This window comes from Gossypium hirsutum, chromosome D04, assembly GCF_007990345.1.
Source record: "Gossypium hirsutum isolate 1008001.06 chromosome D04, Gossypium_hirsutum_v2.1, whole genome shotgun sequence".
Classification (NCBI taxonomy): domain Eukaryota; kingdom Viridiplantae; phylum Streptophyta; class Magnoliopsida; order Malvales; family Malvaceae; genus Gossypium; species Gossypium hirsutum.
Window position 1 is genome coordinate 22,281,508 of NC_053440.1, and position 14,380 is coordinate 22,295,887.

The following is a 14,380-nucleotide window of genomic DNA, read 5'->3' on the forward strand; positions in this document are numbered from 1 at the left end:
GAATATAAATCTGTGTTAACGAATTAAAAATCCACGTCAACTAAGCAAAGTTTAATCAATAGATGTGTTTCTTATTTTCTTTGAGAATATATATACCTTAACCAAATATCCAATATTTTATAAAATAATAAATATTATTTTCAAACTGTTTTATATTTTTATATTAAGATTAAAATTCAAAATACCATAAATTTTTATATTTTAATTTATACCACCTATTCAGTTGAAAATAAGAAAAATTGATTAAGCTTAGAAGCTACTAGAATCAAGCATTAAGAATTCAAGCTTATTTCCAAGCATAAACCCACACAATTTGCAATTTCAAGCATCTCATTTGAAGGTATAAAATCAAAATGTAAATAGGAATGAGAGAGAAATACATCAGTCAAGCATATTCACAAGCTTAATTAAATAACACAAAAAATCTTTCAAAAGGTTTGGCTAAAGAGTGTAAAAATCAATAACTAAATTCAAATCATTCAATCAAGATAAACTTTAATATCAATTCCATTATCAATGAGGGATTGAACCACAGCTCTGATTTTGCCTTCGAATTTGTCCCTCTCCCTGAGAGTATAAGAAGCTGTATACACATCGACTTCTCTCGCTCTCTCAGCTAATATCCGCCCGATTACCAAGCAAGCCGGAATGTCTGATCTGGATCTCAGTACTGCTTTAATGTCTTTCGAGTTTGTGCCCGCGACTGCAACTTGCTTACATGTCACCCTATGTGTGACAGAAGTGGAAACAAACCGCTTCGAGATGAAGACATCGAGTGTAAATGGTTCCATGTAGGCTTCGGCCCGTTGTTTAAATGAGACATGCTTGTTTGGATTCTTCAACTTTTTTCCTTTCTGATAAGTGTATGGCTTGCTATTATCATCATCAAGAAAATTCTCTACCCCAAAAACACTTCTTGGTGAACAATGAACCTGTACAAGGGAAAATGTTGTATAAAGTCTGCAGCTCTGAACTTCACAAGCTAATGAAGCAACACTTCGACACCAGTGGGCCTCGAACCCAAATAAAGGGATAATATCAAACTATACACTTCTCAATATTTGAGCATTCAACAATAAACATGAGACTATAAGGAAATCATGCATTTTGACCGACAAAAGAAAAAGAAAATTTTGCATGTTTTGCGGATAAATTGGACTACTCTTTAGACTTCATTATCAAACACACACATATATGCATATTGCACCTTAGTTCAACAAGCCAATGCTTTTATTTTTTGCAAATTGCATCTTAGGCATATAAGCATAGATTGATAATATGAATTGGACAGACGATGGGGTTGTGATTTGATGCAAACAGAGTTATATGCATGCAGATTAAGCAAAAAGAAATAGGAAGAAGGAATGAAGCAGGTATTTTTCTGGAAAAGTAGAACCTTTCAACTAGATTTACACAACTTCCTTCCAGTTAACATATCAAATAAATGAACAACTTATATACATAGTCGAACTAGATTTACACTATTTTCTTTGAATCAACACGTCAACAAAACAAAGATGCATGAACAGAGCTTATGTATTCCCTCTCATCTTTCAAATTTTCTTCTCCGCCATTTTCAAACCCCTAATGCAGGCCATGCTTTACTTTAAGTTTGCCGTATGGATAGATGTTACATTACTAGCATCATAATTTCTTCAACAGGCACGTGGTCAGAGCCCTGGGCTCCGAGCATATGGCTTTATGTTCTATTTCACTCTCCACAGGGTTCATTTTCTCATGGTACTACTTTGCTATCGAGGAGCATTTAGCCTTATTTCAGTCAACACCAGTTCAATTCTTTTATTCATCAAACCAATATAAATGGTTTTCTATCACCTTACTCAACTTTGAGATGAATTTCATCATATCTAACTACATCCTTAGTCTTACATCTATCTTAACATTTGTGTCACGGCTAGACTAGTGTTTGTATATATTGCTTCTTGTTACCCCAACATTCCCTACCGTATAGCAAAGCATGTCTCTTAGAACTGTCCTATAGCAAAGCAGGGCTCTTTTTGTCACAAGTCTCCACCTTTAATCTTATAGTTAACATCTCCATCAATCTCTCCTATCTTTCTTATTTATATTGCCCCTAAGTACTTAGAACAACTCTTGACAATCAAATTGCTTCTTCAAATAAATGTACACAGCTATAGACTCGATTTTTAATCTATACTCAATTGTAGTTATATATTGCAAAAAAAGAAAGACACTAGAAGATGCAACTAATATTGTACAACAATATTTGTTCACAAAAATTTAGATTTGAATCAATCAAAGTGTGATGAAGCTATAGTATACAAACAAATGAATATTTGGTTTCCAAACATGTAAAAAAAATTGTCATACAAAAAAAGCATACTTGTGTGTTAATCCAAATCAAGGGAAAATACTGGCAAGAATCAAGCCTCTTCTTTCTTTCTCAAGGTTGTTGTAAAATAATAGGTATAATGAAAAAACAGCTAAGAACAGGATTTAAGAGTAATCAAAGAGTTTGATGAGATTCAATAAGCAATGTATTTAGCATAATCTGAACAGCAGCTTCATAGATAGCTCCATCATAATGCATGCCGTCAGATGTACAATGCGGGCCGCAATTCCAAGTTAATGACTGAAAATCCAACAAAAACAACATAATTCATCGGCTAATTCATTAAAACAGCATAATCCACAATTCCAAGTTAATGACTGAAAACCCAATAGATAATCTGTAATCTTCATCGGCTACTACACTTTGTCTCAATTTGATGACAATCAGCATAATTCATTAAAATAAAAATGTTAGAAATCAAAGAACGACCATTGCCTTAAGCCAAGACCCAGCGAAGAATTCATGGTAGATTTGCATGAGAAAGAGAAAAAGAGAGGAAACAAAACAGAATATGCTGAGAAGAGAAGATGAAGAACGGAAGAAGGAGAAGGAGCCTTACCTGGATGAAGGAGGAACCGGAAGAGGTCCTTGACCAAACTGATTTGCAACCCAAGGGGAAGGGGAAGGGGAAAGGAGAGAAGAAGGGTAACCAAACATCAGAAAAGGCTGAAGAATGCAACTGAAGAATATATGGGTAAAAGAAGAAAAGAAAAAGCAACTGAAGTTGCTAAATTTTTCCTGGAGCAAAAGGCTCCAGTCTGGAATTAAACCTCTGGTGAGGTGAAATATATTTTCAACGTACTGAAGAATGCTTTCCAAACAGCCTTGCGTTTACTAACATTTCAGTTGCAATTTTTTTTAGCCTAAAAAAATCAACGCACTGAGAACCAGTTGCATCCAAAGGAAGCCTTAGTCTACTACACAAGCAAATTCTTCTTTTTTGCTTTGTCGTAAGTTTAAATTTTTTTAAATTTAAAATTTAATTTTTATATTTTAATTTTGAGACATTAGGTTTTTTTTTTTTAAATTTAGTCTCTCCGTCAGTTTAGCTGTTAGAAATGTTGATGTAATTGTTATATAAAAGCTAAAATAATTTTTTTAACTTTTATTATTTACAATTTTTTATCAATTTGGTTCTTCGTCGATTAATGCAGTGTTGTTCGTAGGAAGGTTGATGGAGTATCCAAAGTTAGATCGGTAAAGGTTGTTAAGCAACCCTACCAGGACCAATGAGATACCTATGTTAGAACTATATGTTGAAAAAAAATTCAGTTCGAAAAAATTTAAAAATTGAGTTGATTTTTAGATTTATAGCAAAAAAAAAAATTCCCTGAAATAGTACTTGTGTTTTGGACTAGACGAGTCCTAGTCGTTCCTGACTTCCAACCAAACAACATTCTCCACTACTCTCGTACTACAAACTGCTTCAAGTGTGGGCTCAAACAATTTCGAATCAAACACAGAACTATAAATAATTTTCTTATTTTCAATAAGAAAGTAAATCTCTCTCTTATAGAAATCGATAGAATTGTTATTTTCGAAAAATATAATTTATACTTAGAAATAAATTCTAACTATTTTCGGGTAGAATAATAATATCTCAAAAGTTGTGTATAACTTCTTGTATTTTTAGTCTAACATGTGTCATCTATTTATAGAGAGAAAACCTAGTTGAATTAGTAGAATGCATTTAATGCCTATTTAATAGAAAAACAATCACTTAGTTGAACTAAGAAAGAGAGGGGCTAATAGGTTGTATTTCCCCTCATATGGATTTTGATGGAGATTCGGGCCTCTCTTGTATTGAATCTAATTATATGTGCTTCATAAATTTTTAACTAAACATTTTATAATTTAATCCAACCTAATACATGTTTTTTATTTCCCAAAATAGATATTATTTAATTTTCCAATTAAATAATTTTCTCAATCTAATTCTAATTTCTTTAAAATCATGACAGCTTTGCTATAAAAGGATCCATGAGAAAATATATTTAATTTCTCTATTAAATGGATTCACAATGACCAATAAATTTATTTCCATTTTCGAATTTTAATTAATTAAATAATAATTTAAAAAACTTAAATTAATTTTCAAGTCATTTCCATACTACATGAGAAACCACATTCATTTTCGAATGTAACATATTTCTCTAATATTATCATTTCTGTTCAATTGATTTATCATGCAATTCAATTTTTATTTCAACGAGGTAGCGAAGAGATCGATTGGACATATGTGATTAGGGCTCAAATGATTTATAATTAAGTTTCAACTTTTCGCCTATTAATTATAAAAATCATTTTGTCACAAAGTTATTCCACTATAGTATCGTGGTTGAGCTCTCTCCAATTACATACCATTACGAAAGTTACTCGTCCATTAAAAAAGGAGGTATTGGTTTGGAAATAACCTACTAAAATGTTGCATTCAAATTATATATACACAATATCATATATGATTTTTACATCATGTATAAATGTGCAATATCATAGATGATTTTTACTATCATTATAATATCATGCATGAATACTAAAAACTCTATCATTATATATGAATTTTATTTTTAATCATTTTATTTCTCTTAAAAATTATTTTTAATTAATAAATAAATATATTCTAATAGATATATGCAACAAACGCATGCATAGCACGAAATAATATATATATATATATATCCTCCAACAATGTAAAAAATATCAAAATAAAAAACTGTGACAATTGTTTTGTGGGAGAGTCAAAGATTCATGTGGGCAAAGCTCTTTCTTTTCAGCTTTTGCCTTTAAATTTTCTCACCTCTTTGAAGCTGTCTGTTGCTTTTTCAACAAAATCACAAATTATTTGCAAAATTAGAAAAATTATTAAAAAGTTTTTATGAACTTTTAAAAGTTTTAACTTTTTTTTATGTATTTTTAAAGAGAAATGACCAAATTAACAAAAATTATGAATGTTGCAAGCTAAAAACTTTATTTTTCCTTTTGCTTATAATTGTCACATTAATAACTCTAACTACGGAATTAAGTAAAACGACCAAGATTTTTAAATAAAAGAGTACAGAGATTAAATTTTAAATTTTAAAATGGTATAGAGACCTCTAATATATTTAAGCCTAAAGAATTATAATTCAAATATTACTCGAATAATATATTAAAGAACTTAAGAATTTGATTCACTAATTTTCATTATTTATTCATTTTGATTCAAGTAAAACTAAAGTCATTAAAAAATATAGTATTAATATTACTCATATATTTCAAAACCTTAATAATTTTAAAATTTTAAAATTTCTAACTTAAAATAAGGTTTAAAATCCAAATAAAAAAAAATCATATGCCAGAATCTCCAAGCAAGTTTTAAGTTTTAGTTGAGAAGCATTGCGGACTAACATTAGAGGTTAAATTCTTCTATTAGTGTTAATACTCACTAAAAATCTAATTAATAAATTAATGATTATCATTTAAATCAATATTAAAATTTCAAAAATCTAAAAATATAAATATTTGGATGATCCATTTAAAAATATGAATTCAATTTAACTACTACGGTTTAATCATAATCGGGAAAGTAATCATAATCGGGAAAGTAAAAGACTAAATCTGATCAAATAAATATAAAATAAAAATCTTTTACAAAGTAAAGGAGCTAATAACAAAGTTGGTTAATTTAACCAACATTCAACTTTGAAGTACCAAAACGGGAGAAAAAGCAAAGGGCAAACAACAAGCGCAAGAAGACACTGCAAAGACATCCCCACCGCATCCTCTCACTCACCTTTGACAATTATCCTTTCACTTTCACAGACAAGGCCAAAATAATATCTCAAATACCAATAATGCCAATTTTCCTTTCATTATTTTTTCTCCAAAGGAAAAAAAAGTCAACCGTCAAACTCACTGAGTTTGAGCCTGTCCCTGTCCCTATCCCTGGCCCAGACTTGGGAGCAGAGGCATCTGATGCTGTTTTTACCTGTAGTGGTCTTATCCCCTTATCTACACCCCCTATTTGGCAGAATAAGTTAAGATTCAATGCCAAAAACAAGTAAAATAAAACATGGTAAAGGCTATTTACATTACAATCCCAGAAAATATATAATCTTTACCATCAAAGTTTTTAAGCATAACATTGCCACTACACCTATTTCTTCCTCTTCAAACTTGGGTGGATTAAAGAATTTAATAAAGAATTCATCCTCTCTATATATTTCACTTTCACCTCTTTTTCCCTTCTTGTTATCTTGGACCAGAGAGTTCCATGGCATAGGAATCCAAAGAATGTTCATCATCATCATCATCCATTCCTGTGCCCAACTTGTTGCTTGATTCATCATAACTTTTTTCATCATGTTTTGATCCAGTGGTAGGGGGCGCCTTACTTTTGTTACTGAAGTTGTTAGGAAAGTGGTTCATGGTGGAATTGCTATGATCATGAGATGCTGCCCATTTCTCAGCAAGCCCATCGCCTTCAAGCATCCGGACCACCTCGGACATTTTTGGGCGGTGGGCTGGAAGGTACTGAGTGCATAGCAAAGCCACTTGGAGTATCTCCCCCACTTCAATCCTGTCATAGTTGTTCCCTAGCTCTCTGTCCACCAATACTTCCTCTTTCTTCTCTTTTTGTATTTTCTTCACCTGTAACAACAATATTCCAAATGTTCATCAGCTTACTTCATCTCTCTCTTTTTATGCTTCAAAAATTAGCATGAAAAGGTAATGTAGTCAAATGCATTTAGATAGAAATCCACTGATCAATACCGGGTTTCTTTGAAAATCTAGTATACCTATGAAATTGGTGATCATGCAAAACAACCGAGTTAATACTAATAGGAAGCAAGAGTTTAAGATTACTATAGTTTCCGAGTAAACTAACCCACTCAAGCATTGCTCCTTTCTGGCTAACTGTTTTTCCGAACTCAAGAGCCCTCATTCCTGTTATGAGCTCTATCAAGAGAATTCCAAACCCAAACGCATCAGTTTTCTCTGAAGACTGGCCAGTTGAAAGGTACTCTGGTGCAATGTGCCCAACAGTGCCACGGACAGCAGTGGTGACATGGGAATCAGCATGATCAAGGAGCTTTGCAAGGCCAAAGTCACCAACGATGGCTTCACAATAATCATCCAGAAGAACATTAGCTGCCTTCACATCTCTGTGGATTATTTTTGGATCACATTGCTCATGTAAATAAAGAAGTCCCCTCGCAGCTCCAATTGCAATCCTCTTCCTCGTATTCCAGTCTAGAGCTGGTTTTCCTGCCAAACCCAACTCAATTTACAAGGTATGCTAAATTACAGTCAAGAATCATTTTCAATTTTAATACTACATTATGCTTGAGACTTGTTTGGATTTTTGGCGAGGGGACAATATAATAGCTTGTCATGTCCAGTCTTAGACTATAACCTATTCTACTAATCTGTTGTAGTCTGTAAACCAAGAACTATAGTAGTCATAAAACCTGAAAAAGCTAACTTGGTAAACATTTATAAAAAATAGGAATTAGATGATGCAGATAATGGGTCCTCCCTCTCGGTATTTATCGTTTCATATTCAGCCCCACTGAAAAGAAATGAAATACAGTAATAGCTTATGAAGGCAGATTGTAAAAATGAATTCCTACAAGAGTTAGGCCAACATACAATGAAGACTATTGTCAGCTAGAAACTATTTTGAACAGTAAATAATTATTATTAGAAAAGGAATAATTACTCCAAACATGGACGGGATCCACAGACTGGGTCATAATAATCAGATTGTGCAGTTATTCGACAAACAAAATAGGTAATCAAATTGTCCAGCATAAGAATTGAATGAAAGAAGTTTTAGCAAAGTAAAGCTAGGACCAACCTCTGAGCCTGGATGCCACACTGCCATTAGACATGTAAGGGTAAACAAGAAGTCTCTCATTAGAAGTAGCACAATATCCAATTAAACGAAGCAGATTGCGGTGAACTGCCAAGCTGATCATCTCCAACTCAGTCCTGAATTGTGATTCCCCAAAACTTCCCGTCAAGTCTTTTAGCCGCTTCACTGCCACAAGAGTATCATCTCCTAACTTTCCCTTGTAGACATTGCCAAAACCTCCGGTGCCTAGAATGTTCTTGGAGCTGAAGTTATCTGTAGCAAACTGGAGTTCCCTGAAAGTGAAGTTTCTCAGGTTACCTAGGCTTATGAGGCCTTCTTCTTGTTTGTCTGCAATATACGTGTGACAACATTAAATCATATTAAATAAACATATAAAAGAAAACTTCGACATTTAGTTTGTTAGTTGTCACCAACCACTAATATTCAGAATCGTTAGCCTTTTTCGTTTGTTTCTGTGCCAAAGTAGGGCTAATGAGAGGAGTATGAGAGTGGCAAAACTGAGGCTGATTCCAAGTGCAATAGCTAACTTGTTGGATTTTTGTTCCGCTGATTGATGAGGCAAAAAAAGAAACATACATAAACAATTGATAAGGAAAGGATAAAGAGCTGTGGAGAGTTACAAGGAGGGTTTGATACCATTTGATGAACCCAGGGAAAATGAAAAGGGATCAGCATTGACAGATCCAGAGCAAACTTCAGTTGAACTGCTTCCACAAATCAATGGATTTCCCACAATGCTACAATACACGTACCAATAGGCAAAATTAAAACTAAATTATAATAATTGATCAGAGAGCTATAGCAAATAAATCATACTTGAAAGTTCTAGCAGGGAACTTGGGTACAGGTCCACTGAGATTGTTATAGGAGAAGTCCCTGAAACACCAATTATCAGATTCTGAAAATCAAAAGCAGGGTTCAGGTAAACATGTTAGAGAAAGAGATGGGAAAAGAAAGAAATTCACACTCACAAGAAAGCAAGTTGAGGGATTTTTGCTAAAGATGCAGGAAAAGGCCCAGACAAGCTATTATTGTTCAGCCTCCTGCTCTCGTTACAGGCCAAAACAAACAGAAGTTCAAATACAAAAACATATAAACTTCTGTTTTCCTTCCTTTCAACTCTACTATCCTTAGCATATAAACAGGAAACAAGTAATTGAAAAGGAACTTACAGGTATTGCAAACTATTTAACTGTCCAAATGACGCAGGAATTTCATTGGAAAAACGGTTGTTGGATAGATCCAAAGTCTGCAGTTTGGGAAGAGTTCCAAGCTCGGGTGGGATTTTACCAGATATGTTATTGTTTTGCAGCAACCTTCAAAATCACACCAGCAATTTACAACATAAAACAAAACGCAAACTTAAACATTGCTTAAAAATGTCATGTCTTCTTACACTTGGCGAAGATTGGTGAGATTTCCTATCGTCCCGGACAAAGTTCCTGATAAGGACTGACTTGGTGCTCCCCTGAGAAAAAAAAAGCCCGTTAAAATGATGAAACAGCAAAAACATTTTAGCTTACTTGTACGATGCTTTCGAAACAAGCAAGCAGAAAAGAGAGAGAGAGAGACTAACAGGCCAATAACAAGGTTTTCAGAAGAACAAGTGATCATTGCCCAGCTGCAGGGATCGACAGAGTCTTCATCCCAGTTATTTAACACCCCATGTGGATCATTCAATTCTCTCCTTATACTTATCAATGCTTCCACTACAATCCCACCAGGAAACAAAAAAAAAAGAGAAAATATCAAACCCCATATGAAAGAAAAAAAGGACAAAAATTACTTTAAAACATGTTCCTTACCTTCATGGTTACGAGGCTCATATGAAAAAGAAACAGTAGCAGAAGAAAGGAAGAAGAAGAGAAGAAGAGAAAGACTCATTTTCATGACTCAATAATAGTAATACTAGTTAAAGATGAACATTTTCTCTGGTTTTATATTTTGGGTCTCAAACCAAAACACACAAAAAGAAAAAGAAAACCTTGTCACTCTGTGCTGCCAAGCTTCCTTTCTTGGGTTCATAACAGAGTCCCTCCCTTTTTCTCAGTCCACAAACACAACTTTTGAAAGAAACAATACTTTAATTTTGTATATAAACAAATAAACAAAGTAAAAGTCCAAAAGACTCTCCATTTTCCTTTTTGTTCCTATAAAACAAAATAAAATAAAAACTGAAACAGAAAAAATCAGGTGGGTGATACGGGTGTCAGGAAGAGAGTGTGCAGAAATTGAGAGAGACGTGAGTACTGTAAATTTTGTACTTACTGGACTCCACTGCCTCAGTATGCAACCTCTTTTTTAAAAAAAATAGTTTGATTCACTTTTTCTCTTATTTATTTCACAACCAAAACATAAAAGAAGAAATAAAGGGAGGGAAACAAAAATGGAGTAGGTTATGTATCCGTATTAGGTTGATAACTCAGTCTATATGATTTACTTTATTATATACAGTTAAAACATTTTCGCATAATAATTTATTTTTTTTTAAATTATTTTCATTTTTATTTTAAAAAATGTTAATGTCTTAATTTTACTGATGTAACGTCCATATAACAGGTCAGTAATTAATTAGTTTTTGAAAAATTTAAAATATTTTTAATAATTTAAAAACATAAAATTAAAAATTAAAAAAACTAAAATTAAAATATTTGTTGATATTTGATATTGTTGTGATTTGAGTGGGTTTTTTATTTTATTTTTAATGGCAGAGATTTGAGTGGCACAGGCTATGTTTGGTGTAGCTACAACCTCCTAACCGACTCATCATTATACCCTACGTTTCTTTTAGTATATTTATATTATGACATGTAGAGTATGTTTTACTTTTTATTGGATGTGAAATATGACATGAAATATGCCTGCAAGCTTCATTGTTTTCCCTAAGAAGAAGAACATTTATTGAAAAACTAAAATAAGAACCAATTTTCCAATTCTTTTAAAATATATATATTTTAGGAAATTTAAAGTTTATATTAAGGTGAGTTTGGATGGGCGGTGTGTTTACTTGTTATTAGTGTAAAAACAGCAGTGATGGTGAGATTAGATACTGTAGCATGAGATAAAAAGTAAGCTAAATGCACCGCACCGCACCCAATCGTCCATCCAAACTCACCCTAAATAATTGAAACCCGATAGGTGTTTCTCAATGCTGCCACAAGGGTTAAGTCGCAAAACGAACAAAAGGAATTTGGTTGTGTTATTATTACATTAAACATTTAATTTAAAACTAAATTATATTAATATATTAAATTTACAAATAAAATATAATATAATTTTGGTTAAAATAGTGAAATCATGATATTTGATTTTGTGTTTGATTGTCAAATAATGTTTTATCAATAAAGGGTATATTACATTTTTAAAGAGAGACGCAAGTTAAAATCTTAAAAACAGTATTATTGGGAAGGATAATCACAAAAATAGACATTAAAAGAATCATTATATTTGGGATTCAAATCTCATGGTTTCGAATGCATTTTTTTAAATTTATCAAAATAGTATTTCTTGTTTTATAAAATAAATGAATTTTTAGTAATTTCACAATTAATTTAAGATTTGATTGATGGATAACATCAAATTAATTAAACTCTTGATATTAATAGAAATGAAATCCAATGATAAAAACTTATGGAATGAGCTTAATTAATTATATAGGCAATTTAAATAGTCTTAGATTTACTCTTTGAAAGAAATTTGAGATTTAGTTTTGTAAAAAACATTTAAAATTATATTTTTTAATTCAAAAATTTGAGATTAACATTAACATTATTAGTATTTTTGCAGCTAAAATTTGTCCCATTAATCATACTAATTCATAAGTGAATCATTATGAATATAAGTAAATTTAGATATAAAATATTATTATAGTGTATTTGGTTCATGAAATGTCAGATTATATTATCGAAACATAAAATTATTTAATATATTATCGAATATATTACATTACCTTATTTGATCCATTAGATCAGTCTATTCAGTTAATATATATTAGGTGTCTATAATATTTATTGTTAATATGATTAATTAACCGTTGATAATTTAATTTTCATAAAAAACCTAATTCAACCATATGGATTAAATTCAATGGTGAACTAATTTAGCATTGTGGGTTAATTTGGTTTGAATAGAAACTAGTTTTGTTATCCCTACAATGTATCAATTGAACTTCTTAACATTTTAATAATATTAATATTGGAACAATAATAATAAATAGAATTATGATATTTTGTATTATATAAAAGTATATATAAATTATTTAAAATAAAGATGAATTAATTACTAATATTCTTCCAAATGAACAAAAGAGCCCAAGATTAGAATTTATAAAAACATGTCTTGAAAATAATAATAAGTTATTACCATGTGTAATGATCTGAAAAGTTATTTTTATTTTAATATTTAGACATTTTGCCAATATTATTATGTATACTAATTAGAACGCACGATAATAAAGAGAATTCAACAAATCCTAACCTCTGAAAGAAAATGGTTTTTGCGTTTTGTTCCTAAAGAGGCTAATTGGATAGCAGATGCTTTAGCAAAAATGGTTCTATCAAGTGATGAAATATTACATATGTTTGAGGAATCCTGATGGAGATTAAGGAAATTTTGAAAGAAGCATTTTCTTCGGATAACTCAATTATGAATGTTTCTATCTAATCTTTTGTTTTATTTATAAAAAAATAATTGAAAAGCAATTTTTCTTTTAATTAAGTACACGAATTAATTGTATTTAAAAAAATTATACTTAATAATTTTTAAGGATCGCTGGCTTAATAAGAGAGAAAGTAAATATTGTAAAAATTACGATTATCTTAGTATGTAGAGATGAAAAACAACTTACAGCTCAAAAATAAGGACTAATTTAAATCTCATTCAATTTATAGGTATCATTTCGTAATTTATTTATTATCTTTAATCAATGTGTTTCACGAAGTGTCAATCAACTAGTAGTGACACTTGTCACACAGAGAACTCATTACCTTATTTTGAATATGATATTTATCAAAAAGAAGGATTTTTTTCTTAGTTTCTTGCTGTGTGTAATGCATGGGTTGGGTTGATTATGTATGGTAATTGTATAACTTTTTATATATTATAAATTATTTTTAAAAATATTAAATACTTTAGAATACATTATATTAATAGTTTTAAGATTAAAACAATAAAAATGATATTTTTATTTATATTAATATTAATATTTATAATTTAAATATTATACTATTTTATAGGCTATTTATTATATATGAATTTAATTTAAATATTATTAATATTTTTGTAAAATATATTTTAAGTTTATCAAGTAACTATTGACTCATTTTAATATTGTTCAACTGATTGCAAAAACAAAATATTTCAATTACATAAATATTTGTAATAGAAGGATAAATTATTTAAAATCAACTTAATATTTAATCTATGGAAAAAATGAATTGAATAATTTTAAATCGAGAGGGATCCACTTACACTGCTATAAAATTAAATATTCAAACCAATATTTTAACGATCTAACCACTGAATTTATTGATATAATTGTACTTAACATATATATAAAATTTCAAATCGATCCAATATATGTATCATATCAATTAATAATATTATATGTATTAATATTTATTTAATGATTGAAAGTGTTTTTTTCATAATATATTAATTTACAATATTCTCTTTAATTCATCTATAATTTACAATGAAATGTTGAATTTTGTCCCATAATCATGAAAATTCTTCTAAACTTATTTTTCCATATATATTTTGTATTTTATTTAATTCTAATAAGGTTATAAGTCATAATCAAGTGATTAGTCAAATTAGCTCAATTAACTATTAACTGTTATAGTTACACCCATTGCTATAGTTACCTATTGATCATAGATCCCTATAAATAGTAAAGTGTTCTATGTAAAAGATAGGCTTCTTGTATTGTTAAATAAAAGATAAAAAATACAATTCTCTTTTTTTTTTATCTTTCTTCTTCTTCTTTTATCTTTCTGCATGTTCTTCTTTATTTGCTTTCATGGCCGGTTCATTCCACTACTAACATGTTTGCTAACGTGACTACTCAACGCCTCCATCATTGTATCAGAGCTAGTCTCTGACTCGAAGATTGAAAGATTCTAATAGAGAACGCTAATATTTTTTTTTTG

General features: G+C 30.5%; 1 protein-coding gene and 1 long non-coding RNA gene across 2 annotated transcripts; both read right to left on the minus strand.

Moving 5' to 3' along the window:
* Positions 1–377: 377 nt before the first annotated feature.
* Positions 378–3,281, minus strand: LOC121216164 (uncharacterized). The gene is made up of 2 exons (XR_005912196.1): positions 2,934–3,281; positions 378–932 (listed from the first exon to the last, which is right to left on the minus strand). It is a non-coding gene; the product is annotated as an uncharacterized lncRNA (long non-coding RNA).
* A 2,677-nt stretch (positions 3,282–5,958) lies between these two features.
* On the minus strand, positions 5,959–10,530 carry LOC107899361 (probable LRR receptor-like serine/threonine-protein kinase At2g23950). The gene is made up of 11 exons (XM_016825053.2): positions 10,037–10,530; positions 9,808–9,940; positions 9,628–9,699; positions 9,404–9,547; positions 9,203–9,274; positions 9,048–9,107; positions 8,868–8,968; positions 8,646–8,777; positions 8,214–8,558; positions 7,242–7,621; positions 5,959–7,003 (listed from the first exon to the last, which is right to left on the minus strand). The coding sequence occupies exons 1-11, from the start codon at positions 10,119–10,121 to the stop codon at positions 6,605–6,607; spliced, it is 1,923 nt and encodes a 640-aa protein (XP_016680542.1). The 5' UTR covers positions 10,122–10,530; the 3' UTR covers positions 5,959–6,604.
* Positions 10,531–14,380: the final 3,850 nt, after the last annotated feature.